We start from the raw sequence: 20,046 nt of genomic DNA, 5'->3' as shown, positions 1-20,046 counted from the left end.
CGTACAGTGCCTAGTGAATTCTTGTTTAGTAATTTTCAGTTGTATCTGACTCTTCATGACCCCTATTTGGGGTTTTCTTGGCAAAGATACTGGAGTGGGTTGCCATTTCCTTCTTCATCTCATTTTACAGATGAAGAAACTGAGGCAAACAGTTAAGTGACTTGCCTAAGGTCATACAGCTAGTTAGTGTCTGAGGCCAGATTTGAACTCATGAAGATGAATCTTCTGACTCTAGGCTCAACACTCTAGCCACTGTGCCATTTTGCTTGTAGAAAGTAGTAAATGCTTAATTAATGCTTGTTGGATTGAATAAGCAGCCTTGGTATTTTAGGATTGTTCAGCTGTTAACTTCCAGTCTTGGCCTATATCTTTCTGGAATCTCCATGGCCCAGGTATTGCTTTCATTAGTTGTATAGCCCTCAGATTTATGACCTGCTCTAGTCCCTCATGTGCTTATTTTACGTAAATAGAAACATCCACATTAACACTCTCTATTAACGTCCTCTTCCTGAGCCAACACCTCTACCAGGGATGACCATAGTAACTGGGAAAGGCCTCCTGCAGAAGATGAGATTTAGGCTGAGCATTGAAGGAAACCAGGGAAGCCAGATGGTGGAGGTGAGCAAAGAGAATCCCAGGCATGGCGGACAGCCAGGGAAAATGAGTTGAGTTGGGAACTGGAGTATCCTCTGCAAGGAACAGCACAAGCTTTGACATTGAGTATATTCTGAATGCCATGGAAGTCCACATTCTATGGCACCTGGGTATTTATTTCTGTTATGAGTTACGTCCCCTCCACTTAAGTTCTTCCCTGATGTCTCCTTAGGATATGGAGGTGACCCTGGATGTACTAAGGCTTGGTCAATGAAGCACAGGCTTTGGCAGGTCCTACCAAGCTAAAAAGGCCTGGAGTGTGGGCCTGGCAACAGACTGTGTGTCTGCCACTTGGACTAGCCTAGCTAAGTGCAGGGAGTCTCATTGCCAGAGGTGCGGCTATTGTAATATTTTCATGTTGTGGACTGGCTCTAAACAAGATTGTATAGAATTTAAGTCCCTCGAAGGTAAGGAATCTTTCAGTTTTATCTTTATACCCCCTATTCATAGAGTAACTCCTGGAACACTCTGGAGGCTTAGTAAATGTTTGTTGTATTGAACTGAATTGAATTAATACTCTGAATTGAATTGGAGCCAAATAGATTTTTCCTCTGGGGGCCCTCTGTACCCTTGGCTCCTGCACACTTCAAAATCATAGAATCGTAAAAAATTGGAGGTGACCTCAGAGTGCTCCTAAAGCAATCCATCCTTGGGCAGTAACGGCCTCTGAAATGTCTCTGAAGACCTCAAGTCTTCGAGGGATCTTAAGATTTCTCTTTTTTTCTTTTTGGAGGGGGGAAGGCAGAGCAATCGGAGTTAGGTGACTTGCCCGAGGTCACACAGCTAGTAAGTGTGTCAAGTGTCTGAGGCCAGCTTTGAACTCAGGTCCTCCTGACTCCAAGGCCGGCACTGTACTCACTGTTCCAGATCTTACTCTTTCTTATAGCATTCCCTTATACTTTTGGACAGTTCCCATTGTTAAGAAGCTTTTTCTTATCTCTTTTCCTACCTAATTTTAAATATGTATAAGGGGCAGCTTGGTGGTGGCAACAGATAAAGCACCAGGCCTGGAGTCAGGAGGGTGCGTTTTCAGATCTAGCCTCAGATACTTTCTAGTTGTGTGACCCTGGGCAGTCATTTAACTTCTGTCTGTCTCAGTTTACTCAACTCTAAAATGAGGATAATAATAGCACCTATCTTCCGGGGTTGCTTTATCAAATGATATAACAATTGTAAAGTGCTTGGCACACAGTGTCTGGCACATAGCAAGCATTACATAAATGTTATTATCACATAATTTGCCTGAATAGCTTCTACTGGTTGCTCCTAGCTTTGCTCTCTGGGATGAAATAGAACTAAACTAATCCTTTCTCACAATAGTCTTACAGCAAATATGAATGACTCCACTTGAGGCACCCTCACTGATTGATGAGTTCCTGTCTAGTATCTATATATTTCTTGAAGTGCCCTGCTACTCACATCACTCCTGGCTCAACTCACTCTCTGGTCTGCTCCCACCTACCTATCAGCTTTCTTACTCCTGTGGGTTTCCCCTGATTTCCAGGTCCCTTTTAATGTTTTGTTTTCCTCTGTAATAATATAAGCTTCTTGAGGGCTGGCACTGTCTTGTATTTGCATTTGTATACTTAGTACTTAGGACAGTGCTTTGTACAGAGTAAGAACTTAATAAAATGTTTTATCTATTCAGCCCTTCAGATTCTTGAAGGTAGCTATCATATTCCTCCTACGTTTTCCTTTTTCCAGGCTAAACACCTCCAGTTATTTTAAGTGATACTCAGGTCTAGTTTCTAGTCTCTTCATCCTCCCATCTTGTAATATCTTTCTTAAAATGTGGAGCCCAGAAATGGACAAATTTCTCCAGCCGTGGTCTAAACAAGACAGGATAGTAAAACAAACATATCTTATGAACACCTTTTTTTTCCTTTGAATGTAGCCAAAGATCACATTTACTTTATTGACTTTGTAGCCCATTAAGACCTTCAGATCTTTTTCATTGTGAAATGTACTGCATCTCATAGGCACTAAATTGGTTGTTGTTCTGAATTCCAGCAGCATCTTCTTGCCCTCTGTATTCAGGCAGGTCCTCACGTTGTTCTCTGCTGAACTCATTCCTTTTAGAACAGATCTCAGTTCAGTTACCTACTCTCCATGTGACATTGAGCAAGTACCTTGGCCTCAGTTTCCTCGTCAGTAAAATGAGACAATTGGATAAGATGATGTATAAGGCCCCTTAAGCTCGATATTCTATCAAGTGATATTAAATGACCTTCCTTAGCTTTGGAGCTTTTTTTTTTAATCCTTTCACCGACAATGGGCATCCAGAGAAGGATCAGAGAGACTCTACACTAGGGGTGGGGAACCTGCAGCCTCGAGGCCACATGTGGCTCTCTACGTCCTCAAGTGCAGCCCTTTGAATGAATCCAAACTTCACAGGACAAATCCCCCGAATAAAATTATTTTTCTGTAAAACTTGGACTCAGTCAAAAGGCTGCACCCAAGGACCTAGAAGGCTACATCTGGACTCGAGGCAGCAGGTTCCCCAGCCTGCTCTATACTCTCTTCTCCCTTTCTTCTCTCCCCAGCCTTCATCCTCTTCCCCCAATCTAAAAATCATACTTATTTTTCACTGAGAAAGATTACACCAGTAGGACCTCCTTCTGGGCCTTACTCTTCAATTTAACTTTTAAGCCCTGCAAATGATTGTGGAATTAAAGTTATAAGGGCCTGGGGCGGGGGTGGGGGAGATGATTAGAGGGGAAGAAGGGGTAGTAGATTGAAGAGTGGAAGCCACTTAGAGAGGTATAGCACTTACCCTGGAGAAGAACTGAGAAGTCCTGGTTCTCAGTGAGTGAGACTATCCGGTGTGGAAAGAATTAGTGATCACCCCTCTGTTTTTAACTAGGGACTCAGACATCTGGGAGTGATTTCATTACTGTGTTACTTTTCAGGTCTGGAATATCAGCATAGAGTGTATAAGGTTTTTCTCAATGAACTTCAAAACTCAATAAATCCCCATGACTGGATGTTCTAAGATGTCATAGAGTATGCACTAGAAGGGGCCTTGGGGTGCACTAGGTTGGAAGATAGAGGACCTGGATCTTCTGAACTGTATGCTGCCCCTTAATAATTTTATGATCTTGGACAAGTCTCTTTCTGTCTATGGGCCTCAGTTTCCTCAAGTTAGGTCAAGAAGCATTGATGATAATATGCCAGGCACTGTGCTAAGCACCAAGGATACAAAGAAAGGCAAAAACAGTTTCCTTTTTGGAAGAACAAAGAGGAGAAACTGGTTTCCAATTTGTTTCTAGCTATAAAAGTCTGTCCAATGACCTCTGAGGAATCAGTCTTATAAAAGAGATGCAGCATTGAGTTCGACCCCCTTCACTTTATAGAAGAAGAAGCGGGAGCCCAGAAAGGAGGAAGGGACTTGCTTGTGGACACCCAGATGATTAGTGTCCAGACTCAAATCTGCAGATTCTTGATCTTTCCTGTCTTTGTTGCTGCCCCTCCTGAATTCAGGAGTGTACTGAAGCCATCTTGAGGGGGCTGTTAAATTTTCAGTGTGAGCACTTACAATTAGCAAATGTTACCAACTGGGCCTAGATTTCTCTTCCTTCCTTCCTTCCTTCCTTCCTTCCTTTTTTCTTTCTTTCTTTCTTTCTTTCTTTCTTTCTTTCTTTCTTTCTTTCTTTCTTTCTTTCTTTCTTTCCTTCTTTCCTTCTTTCCTTCTTTCCTTCCTTCCTTCTTTCCTTCCTTCCTTCCTTCCCTTCTTTCCTTCTTTCCTTTCCTTCTTTCTTTCTTTCATTCATTCATTCTTTCTTTCTTTCATTGTCTAGACTTAAGAAAGTGTTAATAATGTAGATTAACCTTAAAAGCATGTCACAGATACTTTGCTAGTTATTACTTTACCAGCACAACCTGCCTGTAGCCCAGCTTGAATGCAAACGGTCAATAGAGAATGGATAGAGGCAGTGTGGTGTAAAGGAAAGAACTGTGGGAGAAGTAAAGGAGACCTGTGTTTGAATCCCAGCCTTGCTACCAACTTGTCACATGACCTGGAGCTAATAACTTCTTTCTGGGCTTCAGTTTCTGAACTTAGTTGTGAGGGCTATACTCGATGATCTTTCAAGTCCCTTTAAACTCCGCATTGTATAATTCTGTGTTTCTATGGCAAGACTTTGCGGGTCTCAGGCATGGTCTGAGATCACCTGATTGGGCATTTTTAAGTGAAATCAACGCATCCAGTTTTCACTCTAGAATCATCCTGTGTCTTCCATACCTTGGGTCTGGCCTTTTCTCATCATTACAAGTAGGGATTAGTTAATTCTTTGTGCCTGTTTTCCCAGGGCTTAGAACATTGATTGGCACATAGTAGAGACTTAATATTTATTGATCAGCAATAATAACCAACCAATAGATAGATATTTGTTGTTGAATCAGCACCATCATCTCTATCCTTCTGGGCAGGGGTGGAAGAGGTAGTATGTGAAATGGAAAGAACATTGGATCTGAAGTCAGAAGACATGGGTTTAAGACCTGGTTTTGACACTTCCTAGCTGTGTGACATCAGGGGAATCACTGCCCCTCTCTGAGCCTCTCAGTTTTCTTCTTTGTAATATGTGAGTGAGAATCCTTGGACTGTTCTTACCCCGCAGAGCTGTAGTGAGTAAGGAAAGCAGCTCATGAGTGACTGAAAAGTACTGCAGAAAGATGAACTGTTAATATCATAATACTTCAGTGGATCAATGTAAACTCACTTCCCAAAGTCTAGATCCTGGGCCATCTGTTCAGTGTGCAAGCTGTCCATCTGTTATCTCTTTTTCTTGCTACATTGGACAGGAGGCATAGCAAGCAGAAGGGGGAGGCTTTCCTCAGTCACAAACTTTTGTATGTATAAAACCATGTACCACATAAATGTAAGCTTTTATCATTATCATTATTAGTATTGTTATCAAAGGTAACATAGAGTCTTATGGGTTAGCACAGTGCCTGGAACATAATAGGCACTTGATAATAATAGCCAGCATTTATAGAGAACTTCAGGGTTTGCAAAGCACTTTCCAATATTATCTCATTTGAACCTTAACAATCCTGGAAGGTAGGTACTATTATAACCTCCATTTGACAGATGAGGAAACTGAGGCACAGAGAGAGGGATTTTTTTAATATGACTTGCCTAGGGTCACAAAGCAAGTGTCCGAGGTCACATTGGAACTCAGGACCTTATAATAGAGAGCAGGCCCCAGGGTCAAGAGGACTTGGGTTTGAATTCTTCCTCTGGTATCTATTTGCATTGTAACCCTGGGCAAATGACTTAACCTCGCAGTGCTCCAGGAAACTCTATAAATAAGACTATTAACTGACTATCTGAATTGGAAAAGGGAGTTTACCCACCAAGAGTCCCCTATGCCAGTGAAATCACAGGTTCAGTAAAAAGTGTGTGTGTGTGTGTGTGTGTGTGTGTGTGTGTAATTATTGCACTGTCTTCATAGAGACAAAATGCAAAACAGAACATGGTAAATGACTAAATATTTGTTGAATGGATGATTTATGTGAATTTCTATATATCAGAGGGACATGTAAACAAAAAGGATTTGTTTGGATTGGATTGAAGCTGACTGTGACAAGTGCAGATAGAGAAAAATGATACATTTATGTGTAAGACATGTGGTAAAGAATTGTCTTTTTTTTTAGTCAGGTTTAATCAGGACACAGGAAAATGAATTCCTCATATCTCCACTGCCAGTACTGCTAGCCCAGGAACACAACTATACCTCCCCCACAGGCCACCATCCTCATGTACTGTACAAAAGAACAGCAGAGGAGAAAATCCAGCAGTACCACTTCTTCCCTGGATCCAGTGTGCCTTTGCCTGCTCATTCCCAAAGTCCCAGCCCCCAGGAGTCTCCAGGCCCGGAGAAGCCTTCTCAGCATCCAAGGCTGCAGAAGCAGCATTTTTGTGGAAGGCGCAAGAAATGTATGTAAGGAAACATTCTCTTGTTCTCATTTTAAATGTGGACCCTGTGCAGACGTGTCTGTGTTTGCTTAAGGGCAGACAGCAGTGCTGACATGGCTGGGAGTGGGGCTGCTTGTTTAAAATGGGACTAATCCCACTCCAGGGAATCCATTAGAAATTGGGAAGGAAATACAACCAACACAACTGGATAACAAACATTTATTAAGTGTCTACTGTGTAAAAAGCACTGGGCCAAGCCTAAGGCAGATAGAAAGTTTAGATAAGACCAATCCACAGTCCTTGTATTAATGAAGCTCCTGATCTAGCAAGAAAATAAGATGCAAACGCAGATATGATAATATAAAATGTTACATAATTAGCCTTATTAGAGAAATTCAAAGCAAAGTGTTTTCTGTGCTCTGAGGGGAAAGGCTATTACTGAAGGTGAAGGCTTAAGGCCAAAAGTACAAACCTGGCCCTCTTGGGCAAAATCTGGGTGATCATTCATTCATTTATTTATTTACTCATTTATTCATTCATTTATTTTTACTTTGGAACAAATATGACCTTGGAGAAGTTGTTTCTCTTCTATGCCTCAGTTTCCCAATGTGTAAAATGAGCATGTTGGACAAAATTATGAGAAAACTTAGTGGAGTCATGTTCACCATCTTCAGATATTTGAAGTGCTGGTGGTCAATCAATCAATACATGCCTACTGTGTGCCAGGCACTGTGCTAAGCACTGGGGAATACAAAAAGAGGCAAAAGACAGTATCTTCTTTAAAAGAACATATAATCTCATGGGGGAGACAAGAAGCAAAGAGATACATACAGATATAGAATCAAAAGGAAATAATTAAAAGAGGGAAGCCACTAGAATTAAGAGGGACTGGGAAAGGGTTCCTGTAAAAGATGAGATTTTAGTTGGGACTTAAGGGAAGCCAGTATGTGGGGTTAAAGAAGGAGAACATTCTAGCCATGGGGGAATGTGAAAGAAAATTCCCGGGGCTGAGAGATAGAGTCTTATTCATGGAACAGCCAGGAGGCCAATGTCATTGGATTGAAGAGTACTTGGCAAGGAGTAAAGTGGAAGAAGATTGATAGGTAAGAGGGGGCTAGGTTATGAAGGGCTTTGACTTCCAAAGAGAAGATTTTCTCTTTACAATAATAGCCAATTTATTGAGTATCTACTGTGCAGGGTCTTGTGCTGGTGGCTGAGGGAGATATATAATTCAGATAAAACATGGCCTCCAACCTCATGGAGCTTATAGTCCACTGTTGGAATACAATCCAAATCCAAAGAATTGTAGTTTACACTGTATGATAAGGATCATCATGGTGGTACAAGACAAAGCTGAAATCGGAGGGGTCAGGCTGTTCCCAGTCACTGGAATGAGAAAAGTCTTTCTAGAGGAGATTATGTTTGAGTTGGGCTTTAATGAATGAGACGTAATTCAACAGGAGAAAGAGGAGACAGGGAAGGGTATCCTACGCATTAGGAACAATATGGGTACAGGCATGGGTGCCTTACAAAATTCAGGGTATGATCATGGGTTCAGTTTACCTGGAGCTTAGAGATCATAGAGGGGTATAATATGAGGTAAAGCTGAAAAGGTTAAGCAGTGTTAGGTTGTAGAAGGACTTGGATGCTTTATTCTGTAGGTAGTAGAGAGCCACTGCAGATTTTTGAGCATGTCATGAGTGACATGACCGAATCTATATTATAAGAAAGCGTATTCTTTCTGAAAGACAGATTGGAGAAAAGAAAAATGAGAAATCATGTAAAGAGGCTATTATACTATAGGCAAATATGGAAGAGACAGCTGGAAAAAGATATTGTAGAGATGGAATTGACTGGACCTAGTAAACAATTGCGTATGAGAGTCAAGTGTAATGGCAAGCAAAGTGGGACTTTTTGCTGTTTTTTTCTTTTGGAATGCTTTTCAGCACTAAGGCAATCAAGTGCCTTTGACTGAGTGTTGCCTTCGTTTGAATCAAGAGTCTTTGTTTGAATCGAGAGTCTTTGATTGAATCAAGAGTCTTTGATGACCTGCTTAAGTCATAAGTAAGCCTAAATTACATGAGTTTGAGTCATGTGGTTGTGATGCCCTCTGACCCTGAAGAAGTGTATATATACTCTGAGGTTAGCATTTTGCTTTGGCTGCTCACTCGCTGAAAGAGTGTTAGTGTGATTTGGACACTGGGGAGCCATTAAGGAGCCCCCCGACTTTGAAAACCCAGATTTTGGTGCTTCTGTCTCTGGTAATTATGTACGTATTGCTATGGACAGATGGTTAGAAGCCCTGTCTGCTGATTTGTGTTATTTGCTCTGTTTATATAATTTCTGCTTGTAATTTCTTTTTGTGTTTTCTCTGAAGTTCAGGGTGCTGACTTTTCCTCCTGAACTAAGTGAATGATATATGTATGTTTAATTAAAGTGAGATTGTAAACCTTGAAGTTGCTTTCCTTAGAAAAGCAGATCAAAGAACCTGTGTTAGCAGCCCTCCTGTGTTCTGGTGTTATTGGTCTTATACATCTACAGTACCCGCAAGTAAACATTGTTGTTACATCAAGGAAGAAGGAATGGTCAGAATTAATGCCAGAGTACTGAACATGGGAGACTAGATGCTGTTTGTTGGTACCATACACAGAAATAGTGAAGTCAGAAGGAAGAGCAAGTTTAGGGGTAAAGATAGCTTGTTTTTGGACATACTGAATTTGAGGTGTTTGTAGGAAATCCAGATAGAGATAGCCTATGGGTCACTAGAGATACGGTTCTATAGCTCAGAAGAGAGAGTTAAGGGCCAGAGACAGAGATTTAGGAATTATCTGCGTGGGGTCATAAGATAATAGATCGTAAGCTGAAAGTGACCTCAGAAGCCATCACATCTAATCCCCTCATTTTACATATGAAGAAACTGAGACTCAGGATGGTTAAGAGACTTGCTCAAGGTCACATTGAGGGGAAGCATCAGAGGCAGATTCTGAACCCAATGCTTCTGATTCCTGAGTCCCCTTTCTTTGCACCCTACAATACTGTCTCATCGAAGTCTCAACTGACTCTGGAGTAGCGAAGAAGATCACCAAGGGAGAGTGTCAGGAAAGAAGGGAAGAGGATCAAGAACAGATCCTCAGGGAATACTAGTTCTTAACCTGGGGTCCATGAACTTGGTTTTAAATTTTTTTTTGATATTTGTATTTCAGTATAATTAGTTTCTTTTGTAATCCTATATTTTACTTTATGCATTTAAAAACCTGGTTCTTGACTTATTCTGCTGTCTCAAGTTGTTTTTATCATCTTTTTTTTTTCTTTCTGAAGTAGGAGCAATTTTTATAGTTGCCATTCAGCAGCATGTGGTGGTAGCCATCAGGCTTGAGTCTTCCTGCAGCAGTCCCTCTGTCCTTTAGAGATGTGCTCCCTGCAGACCCTCTGCCAAAGTGGCTTTGTCTCTTTACAGATGCCCCCAAGCCCCCCACAGATGATACGTATGTCAGGGTGGATGAATACATGAGCACTGGACGGCTTAGAAGGTCTGCTGGGAAATCCCAGCGAGGCCTCAACGTGGAGACTCTTGTTGTGGCTGATAAGAAAATGGTGGAAAAACATGGCAAAGAAAATGTGACCACATACATCCTAACTGTAATGAACATGGTAAGTCTCAGCATGGGCCGACACCAAACTTTCAATCTCTGGATGCTCAGTGATCAAACACTGGGCCTGGAATCAGGAGGATGTGAGTTCAGATCTAGTCTCAGACACTGACTAGCTGTGTAACTCTGGGCAAGTCACTTAACCTCTGTCTGCTTCAATTTCCACAACTGTAAAATGGGGATAATAATAGCACCTACCTCCCAAAGTCATTGTGAGGCTCAAACGAGATCGTATTTGTAAAGTGCTTAGCGCAGTGGCTTCTACATTTTTGTTGTTGTTGTTTGTCCTTTGTTCTTGAAGAGTAGGTACTTAATAAACGCTTGTTTTCTCCCTCTATCCTTCTTACCTCCTTCCCTCTTCCCCATCCCTTCTCTTTCTTTCCATTCCCTCCATTTCTCTGCCCTCTTTCTCCTGATTCTCCTCCCTCCCTCCCTCCCTTCCTCCTCCCTCCCTTCCTTCCTTCCTTCCTTCCTTCCTTCCTTCCTTCCTTCCTTCCTTCCTTCCTTCCTTTCTTCTTCCTTCCCTTCCTCCCTCTAAGAAGGAGAGAGTTTGAACTTTTGCAGATGATTCATAAGCATAAGATTTTAGAAAATATATCTCCCCAGGACTATATTTACAAAAAATATTGTAAATCCATAGTCTCATTGGTGTGAGGTGCTTCCTACATTGATCAATCAGTAAATCAACAAGCATGTATATAGGGCCTGCTATGTGTCAAGCACTATGGAGGCCTTAGGTCACAAAGACAACAAAACAAACTCCATTCTCATGGAGCTTACAGCCCATCTATTTGAATGCAGATCAGAGTAGCCCCATGCTTTTTGATTGTATATCTTTCTGTAACTCCTCTGTACATGATGAACTCAAGATGCTGGAGGCTTTTCTTTGTTTTTTTTTTTTTTTGTACATGGTAGGATACCTGTATAGCACTTGAACTGTCCATTAGTTATTTTTCATTCTTGCTTCATGACTGGCCTATGTCCCTTGCTAGTCTCAGATGATGAAGATGTGGGTTCCATTGAAGAAAAAAAATGTTAATATTATACTCTGGTTTTAAGCACAAATCTTCTGGAGAATTTCAATTAATTTAACATTGATCAAATATCCAAATCATTTCTGGCTTAGAAAGAGAAATATCTAAAATAACATAGTTCCCCTGTCCCCTCTAATAGTCAATGCAAATTTATTGAGAACCTGTGCGCCAGGTACCGGGTTTTGAAGTTTACGGCTCCACCCTCTAGTCAGAGGGGCAGAGAGCAATGATCAGGTAGAGTCCCAAGGCTGATGAGATCTTGCAGGATGCTGAGGTTTTTTTTTCCCCTGCAATGAGCTCCCTTGGGCATGGTAGATCTCAGAGAAGTTCTTTAAGCAGAATCCCTTAATCTCTCTGGACCTGTTTTACCACCTCATCCAATAAATGGTTGTTCATCAGGACTGTTGTAGATGAGATTCCTGTTCAGATTGGGCTTGATAACCTCTGTGGACAGTCTAGTTCTGACATCTTATGACTGTATTTCAATAAAAGTGTAAGCTACTGGGCTTTGCTTTCAAGACCTTCCATAATCTGGCTTTATTCTACCTTCTCAGATTTTTCTCTTATATTTCCCTTCATGTACTTTACAATCCAGGCAAACAGACCTACTTGCCATTTGCTATTCCTATCCTACCTTGTCCCATATCTGTACTTTACTTACAGTGTACCTTTACCCTGCACTGTGCTCTGAGTGGCCTCAACTGCCCCACCTCCACCTGTTGAAAGCCTTTTTTCCTCAAGGCTTAACTCAGGTGGTAATTCTTTCCCTGACTCTAGCTAGAAATCATTATAGGCATCTAGGTGGCACAGTAGATAGAACACTAGACCTGGAGTCAGAAAGACCTAAATTCAAATCTTGCCTCAGATACTTACTGGCTATGTGACCCTGGGCAAGTCGCTTAATCTCTGTTTGGTGCAGTTTTCCCAAAATGAAGATAATAATAGCACCTATTTCCCAGAGTTGTAGTGAATATAAAATGTTTACAGAATTCTTTGCAAACTTTAAAATGCTATATAAATGCTAGCTGTTTTTTATTTGTGCACTTGTATTAACTCCCTACTAAACTCTAAGACATTTGATGGAAAGAATTATATCTTATTCATCTATCTAGCTAGCTAGCTATCTGTCTGTCTGTCTGTCTGTCCACCTATCTGTCCACCCACCCATCCATCTATCTATCTATCTATCTATCTATCTATCTATCTATCTATCTATCCATCCATCCATCTGTCCATCCATCTAACTATCCTTCCATCCATCCATCCATCCATCTATCTGTCTGTCTATCCATATCTCTATATATCTCTCACCCTTTAACATGCAGCTTAACACAGGTGCTTAATCAATGTTGAATGAATGAATGAATGCAACAAGTATTTTAAATTCTGATTTTCAGCAGCAAAATTTATTCTCATCATAATTTGACATAAAGTAGTTGATTTTTTCTTTTCTCTTTTAGTAAAAGTTAGTTTTTTCTTACTGGATTTTGTTGTCTTTTTCATTATTCAATCAGGTTTCCAGTCTTTTTAAAGATGGGACCATTGGAAGTGACATAAACATTGTTGTGGTGAGCCTCCTTCTCCTGGAACAAGAACCTGTAAGTGGTAGGATACAACCTTATCTTGTTCTGCTAGATCATAGGCTCCCTGGGGGTAGAGACTGTGTCACGCATTTCTGTGCTGTCTTCTACTCTCCATAGCCTAGTGTTCTGCCAACACACACATACACACACACACACACACACACATCCTATTCCTGTCCCTGAATCCTAATTCAATAGTAAAATAGATTATAGCACAATTTGATGGCAGGATGAACAGCCTTTAAAAAATTCCTGCATTGTATGAGGGCCCCATGACTATTAACACAGACATTCTTTTTTTTTTTTTTGCTTTTTTGGCAGGGCAATTGGGGTTAAGTGACTTGCCCAAGGTCACACAGCTAGTACATGTGTCAAGTGTCTGAGGCCGGATTTGAACCCAGGTCCTCCTGACTCTAGGGCCGGTGCTCTACTGACTGCGCCACCTAGCTGCCCCAACACAGACATTCTCATGAAATAAGAAAGATGCTTACTATCATTAGCAGTAGTTTGTTTTTCGTTCTCAAAAAAGACTATGACATCAGGGAGGTGATGCCATGACATGCAAGTGAATTGGGTTTAAGTGAGGGAGGGCTATGCAAAGTCACCGGCCTCACTTTCTCCTCCAAGCCATCTGGGTCCAGTGGCAACACAGAGATCAGGACGACTGAGATGGCCCCCAAGTAGTGGTAGTAGGTGCTTACTAAATGCTTCTTTGATGAAAATAACTAAGAGACTAAAGTTTGCTAAATATTTACTGTTTGTCCAGAACTGCTCTAGGTGTCATATGTTTGTATAGCCATGGAGATGGAAAAATTGACTTGCGGGAGCAGAAAGGCATCTGCTGTTGCCAGTACCATTAAGGATGGCACTACCTTGTCCTCCTACTTGCAGGCTAAGTTTGAGAACTCAATAAAAGCAGGGAGAATCCAAGTGTCTGAGAAATTCTTCCCTAAATTGTCCTTATACTGTGGCTACATGACATGACAACCTGTCAGGAGAGTAAGAGAGCCAAGTAGAAGCCTTCTTGTTATAGAGCATTGTAGATCTTAGGAGTCAGGTCGCCCTAATGGCTTTTCCTGTGTGTCTGTTTGTGTTACTTTGTGTCATATACATTACAGGAAAAGTCATATTCATCAGGCTGTGCTTTAAGCAGCCAGAATATACCAAAAACCTGGGAAGTTGTGGTTTTGAGTCATAGTCAGTGAGTGATAGCTACATCTTGGAGGCTCTTCTATGAATCTTTTCTATTTCTTAGGAATGTCTGTGTTAATGGTCATGGGACCCTCGCATAATAGAGAATTTTTTTGAAGGGCTGTTCATCCTGCCATCAATTTGTCATAATCTATTTTACAATTGAATTGGGATTCAGGGATTGGCATGGTGTGTATGTGTGTGTGTGTGTTTTGTGTGTGTGTGCGTGTGTGACAGAGAGAGAGAGAGAGAGAGAGAGAGATCCTATTACCGTCTAACTGAAATATGAATGTATATATATACACACACACACACATATGTACACATCCCAATTATCTATGTGTGTGTGTTTGTGTATGTATGTATGCGTGTGTAGCAGTTCAACAAAACACAGTGTGTCCCACCTTGGATTTCACAAAGCAGTTCACTGCAGCTTCCTCTCTCACTTATCATAAAATATTATATATTATAGTTAACTATTAAAGAGTTTTTAAAAAATAGTTATATCTCAGTACTAGACCACAAGCTCCATTAAGACAGACACCATATTTTATTTAAATTCTTTGTCTCACCTGCTGCTTGGCACAGGGGTCTTGCATATCATAGGAAGGACCTCACAAATATTTATTGAATTTGAGTCTCTCAACCAAACAGAGGGATAGAAACTTCCTCCCCCAAGGAAGCATGCCCTTAATTCTTAAATCCCTAAACTACTGGATGGTTGGGGGAAGTGGATAACACTTTAGAAATTTTCAGATGTTCTTTCTCATACCAAAAAAAAAAACCAAAACATTTTAGCAGGAAATTTGCCCACAGCAGGGCTGATGGCTTCAGGCAATGGGCTAAAATAAGTTAATTTCTGAGGCCTCTTTAAACTCTAAAATTCTAGAATTCATAAAATCAAATAGAAAATGACAGAAACACTGAATCTCAGCATCGGATGGGGTTTTAGAGATCATTTAAATCAGGGGTTCTTAACTTGGAGTCCCTGGATCCCCTAAGGGATCTGTGGTTAGATTTCAGGGAGTTTTATGATCTTGGAAGGTAAATAAAACATATCTTTTTCTTCCTATTACCCTCTAACTAAAATTTAGCAATTCATTTAATTATTTCAAACTGACGGTGGGGGCCTTGACACAAAAAGATAAAGAAACTCTGCTCTAGACCAAACTTGTACTCAATAGGTATTTCCTCTTTCAGTCAATGGACATTTATTAAGGGACTACTATATGCCTGTCACTATGTTAAGTTCTAGGTTACAAAAAAAGTAAAAGACAGTCTGTCCTCAAGAAGCTCACAATCTAATGGGGTGGGGGGGGACAACTAGCAAACAAATATATACACACAAGTTAGATACAGGGTAAATAGGAAATAATTAAGAGATGGAAGGTATTTGAATTTAGAGGAGTTGGAAAAAATCTTTCTGTAGAAGATGGGATTGTAGTTGGGCTGTAAAGGAAGCTAGAGAAGTCCAGAGGTATAGTCAAGGAGGGAGACCATTCCAGGTGTGGAAGACAGGCAGAGAAAATGCCCAGAGCCAAGAGATGCAGTGTCTTGTTCATGGAACAGCCAGGAGGCCAGTCCCAACAAATATCTGTCCATTTTCTTTTTGGAGATCTCCAAAGTGGCCGAATTCACTGCCTCACATTCCACTTTTGGACAGAAAAGATGTCAAACTACTAACCTCATATAAAGTTTAACATGTTGTCTTGAAATTATGGGTATGAGTGTTTGGGGAGTGGGAAAGGATGTGGTTCTGCCTTATGGCATCAGTGAGCAGCATGGAGTAATGGAAATAGCCAGAGTTTTGAAGTCACAAAGAGCCCACTCTGGCTTTCATGTGTGCTGTAAAACTAGGAAATAGCATTTGGCTAAACAGATGTCAATAACATCAAAATGTGGCCCCACTAAATTTGACATATTTCTTCTGGAAGCTATATAAAAATACATTTTATAGCCTCAGTCGAGTGTGTCTTTGAATTTAGTGAATTCAATGCAACCCACATTTATTAAGCACCTACTATGCCTAAGGCCCTACGTGGTCTCTTCAGCGTGGACGTGCTCTGCATTGGTACAGAATGCATGAGAGTACAGCAGACGATCCCTAGCTTTGGAGCCAGAGGATCTGCCTCTGAGTACTTTCCACCTGTGTTACCCTGTGTGAGTCTCGGTCTCTTTATGTTTCAGTTTGAATAGCTCATATTGGAGTTATTTGTTTTTTGTTTTTTTTGGCAGGGCAATTGGGGTTAAGTGACTTGCCCAAGGTCACACAGCTAGTACATGTGTCAAGTGTCTGAGGCCAGATTTGAACTCAGGTCCTCCTGGCTCAAGGGCCAGTGCTCTACTCACCACACCACCTAGCTGCCCTGGAGTTATTTTTTTTTTAATTACACACCAGGGCTTCTTCATTTGTATTCTTTCCTATAGTCTTATATTAATTTTGGTATTTGCTCTAAGTTGATTCAATGAACATCATCATCATCATCATCATATTTAGCATTTATATAGTGCCTACTATGTGCCAGGCACTTTACAAATGGTATCTACTTGATCCTCACAACAACCCTGGGAGGTAGGTGTTATTTTTATCACCATTTTACAGAACAGAAAACTAAGGTAGATGGAGGTTAAATGAGTTGCCCAGGGTTACACAGCTAATAATTATCTATCTGAGGCCAGATTTGAACTCAGGCCTTCCTGAATCTTCCTGAGCCCAGGCTTAGCAGCTCTATCCATTGTACCACCCCATTTTCACGTACCCAGACAGCTGGTTTAGGTATAACTTCATTTATTGTTAAAGTTGATTTCACTTTATGTGCTGATATTAATTATCTTCCACGTCCAATATTTCTCTTCCTTTTTTTGAAGAAAATGTTTGTGACATGTAGACATGAGACTCCTGTGTAGTCTTTAATAAGGCCAAACAACCTCACGTAGCATTTCCTGAACTGTTTTGGCCATAAACTTGGACATGCCAACAGAGTTAATGAGGGCCAGTCCTAGACTATCTCTCAGTGTAGCCTCAGGGTAGAGCTAGTCTTACTTCTCTGCCACACAGCTAGAAAGTGGTTATTTATAGACTTCTGATGAGGAAGAACTCATTTTCCCTGAGGTGACTCATTCTACATTTGGACAGTTTTAACTGTTAGGAAGATATTCCTGATAGGTATTTTGTATCATATATATATATATATATATATATATATGTATGTATATATGTCACATATATATATATATACATATATTTCCCTGTATATATATATTTTAAGCACTTTGCACAATGACTGGCCTAATAGTCGATTAATAAATACTGGTTCTCTTCCTCCTTTTATCAAGTCCAAATCTGCCTCTAATGTAACTTTTACCCATTGTCCTAGTGTTCTGCCTTCTGAAGCCAAACAGAACTCATCTGCTCTTAGTTACCCTTTCCCACATGACAGCCTTTGAAATTCTTTTTATTTATATCTTTTGTTTTTTTGCATTTCCTAAATTTCTTTCTATATTCCTCCCCATTCTCCTCCCAAAGAGCCAAACCATGTTAACAAAGGTTTTTTTTAAGGAAAAAAAGAAGAGGAAGAAAATCAGCCAAAACTGATAAATAACCTCAGAAAATCTGGTTATATAACTATATGTGATATTCTATATCCATGGAACCCACTGTCCCACCCCCACCTTTGCAAAGGAGCTGGGGTGAGGTTGGGGGGAGCACCTTGAAATCCTTGCAGTCTTTATTAAGTCTTTTCTTCTTTTTTCTTTCCTTAACCAATCTCCATATAGAATGCTCTCGAGGTCCTACTCAATCTCCTTAGTTCTCTAGCTTATCATTGTCCTTCCTCTTATGTGTTGCCCAGACCTGAATACAATACTACAGAAGTGGTCCAGGCAGAGCACAGAAGTCTTAACTCTCTTCGGTCTAGCTTTAGACCTTCAAGTGAAACTACTTCTTCCAGAGTTACTAATAATCTCTTAATCCACAAATCTAATGGCCTTTTCTCAGTCCTCATCCTTCTTGACCTCTCTGCAGACCTAGACACAGTTGGTCACCCTCGTCTTCTTGATATTCTCTTCTCTCTGGGATTTTGTGACACTACTCTCTCCTGGTTCTCCTCCTGACTTTCAGACTCCTTTGTTGGAGCCTTAGCAAAGTCATGCACATTTACTGTGGATATCCCCCAAAGTTCTATTCTGGTCTCTATTCTCTTTTCCCCTCATTAACTCTAATGTATCTAATTATCATCTCTATAATGATGATGCTCATATATACTTATCCAGCCATACTACTGACCTCCAGTCTCTCATCTCCAGCTGCTTATTGGATTCTCAAACTGGATGTCATGCAGATATATTAAAGCAACAGGTCCAAACTGAACCCATTATCTTTCCCCCCGAAACCTTTCCTTCTTCCTAACTTTTCTGTTACTGTCAAGTTCATCCCAGTCACCTAAGCTCTCTATCTAAGTATCATCCTTGACTTCACAATTTTTCCTCTCATAGTCAGTCTGTTGTCAAGGCCCTGTCAATTCTTCCTTCAGAATCTCTCTTGTGTATGATTCCTTCTATCCTCTGGCATTGACACCATCTTGATGCAGGCCCTCATCATTTACTGCCTGGACTATTAAAATAGCCTGCTAGTTGGTTTCCTTGCCTCAAGTCTCTGCTCACTCCAGTCCATCCTTCACTCAGCTATCAAAGTGATCTTCCTAAAGTACAGGTTGGATCACTCATCTATTCAGTAAACTGTAATGGTTCACTTTTGCCTCAGGATGAAATAGAAAATCTTTTATTTGGCTTTTAAAATGCTTTATAACTCAGCTCCTTACGACCTTACACCCCTCCATGTACTCTGTGATTTATAATCCAATGACTCTGATCTCTTTATTCTTCCTTGGGCAAGACTCTCTATCTCCTGACTCTGGGCATTTTGACTGGCTGTTCCACATACCTGGAAGGCCTGCATTCCTTACTTCTGTCTCCTTACTTCCTTCATCTCAAATCCCACCTTTTGCAAGAAGCCTTTCTCAGTCCCCCTTATGCCAATCTCTTCTCTCTGAGACTATCCCCAATTTATCCTGCGTGTACCTTTTTGTACATAGTTGCTTGCATGTTGTCTCCCACTATCAGACTGTGAGCTCCTTGAGGGCAAGGAATTTTGGGGGGTCTTTCTTTGTATCCCTAGTACTTAGCATGACCATTTCCTTTCCAGATTTTCACTATCCTCTTGATAGTATATTTCAAATGGAGATTGGCAAACTGTGGTCCAAGAGCCAAATCTGTCTCATTGCCTGCTTTTGTATGGCCAGTAAGCTAAAATGGCTTTTGTAAATTTAAACGTAAAAACTATACTTAGCTGGCTGGCTACATAAAAGCAGGCAGCAAGCAGGATTTGATCCTCAGGTTGTGGTTTGCCAACTAGAATCTTTATTTCTAAGATTTTGCCAAAAATCAAAGTCAAGTTCACTAGCCTATGGTTTGCACACCCCTTTCTTTTAGTAACTGAAATATTAGCTCTTTTCCAGTCCTGTAGCATTGCTGCCATTCATAATGACCTTTCCAACATCATCAACAGTGAGTCAGTAATCACATTTGTGAGTCCTTTCAGGAGCTTGGGATTTAGGCACAAATGAGATAATAGGTGTAGAGCATTTTGCAAAACTTAAAACAGTATAGAGTTGCCATTTGTCATCACTGTCATCAGTTGTCTTGTTCTCACCTTTTTGATAGAGTTCAGAGAGAAATGATCTGTTCCATAGACTGTGGATAAGACTGTTTTGTAATTGAATTCAAAGTATTGGGATATGAACTTAGCTTTTATAGGTTACTTGGAAACATCATGGGGACAACTCTAATAATAAACAGGAAGAAAGGGATGATACTTTATTTAAACATGGTTTCAATTTGCAGAAGAGTTATCTGTAAGGAGCCCTGACTTAAAGCTTAATACAGATTATTTTTGAAAGCTTTTTATTCTGTGTAGTTTAGAGATTATGAGTATTCAGTATAATGATAAACTTTTTAAA

At 40.5% G+C, this 20,046-nt stretch overlaps 1 protein-coding gene across 1 annotated transcript in view; it reads left to right on the top strand.

Annotated features, from left to right (window-relative positions):
* ADAMTS18 (ADAM metallopeptidase with thrombospondin type 1 motif 18) overlaps positions 1–20,046 on the top strand; it is a 195,337-nt gene that overhangs the window by 57,353 nt on the left and 117,938 nt on the right. Inside the window, exons 4-6 of the mRNA XM_036750035.1 lie at positions 6,310–6,592; positions 10,029–10,222; positions 12,770–12,853. Of these exons, the coding sequence (XP_036605930.1) occupies positions 6,310–6,592; positions 10,029–10,222; positions 12,770–12,853 (561 nt within the window). The remainder of the gene's footprint in view (positions 1–6,309; positions 6,593–10,028; positions 10,223–12,769; positions 12,854–20,046) is intronic.

The sequence above is a fragment of the Trichosurus vulpecula genome, chromosome 3 (assembly GCF_011100635.1).
Source record: "Trichosurus vulpecula isolate mTriVul1 chromosome 3, mTriVul1.pri, whole genome shotgun sequence".
In the NCBI taxonomy this organism is placed as follows: domain Eukaryota; kingdom Metazoa; phylum Chordata; class Mammalia; order Diprotodontia; family Phalangeridae; genus Trichosurus; species Trichosurus vulpecula.
Note: the sequence above shows the minus strand (reverse complement) of the source record. Positions and strands in the feature narration are given on the sequence as shown.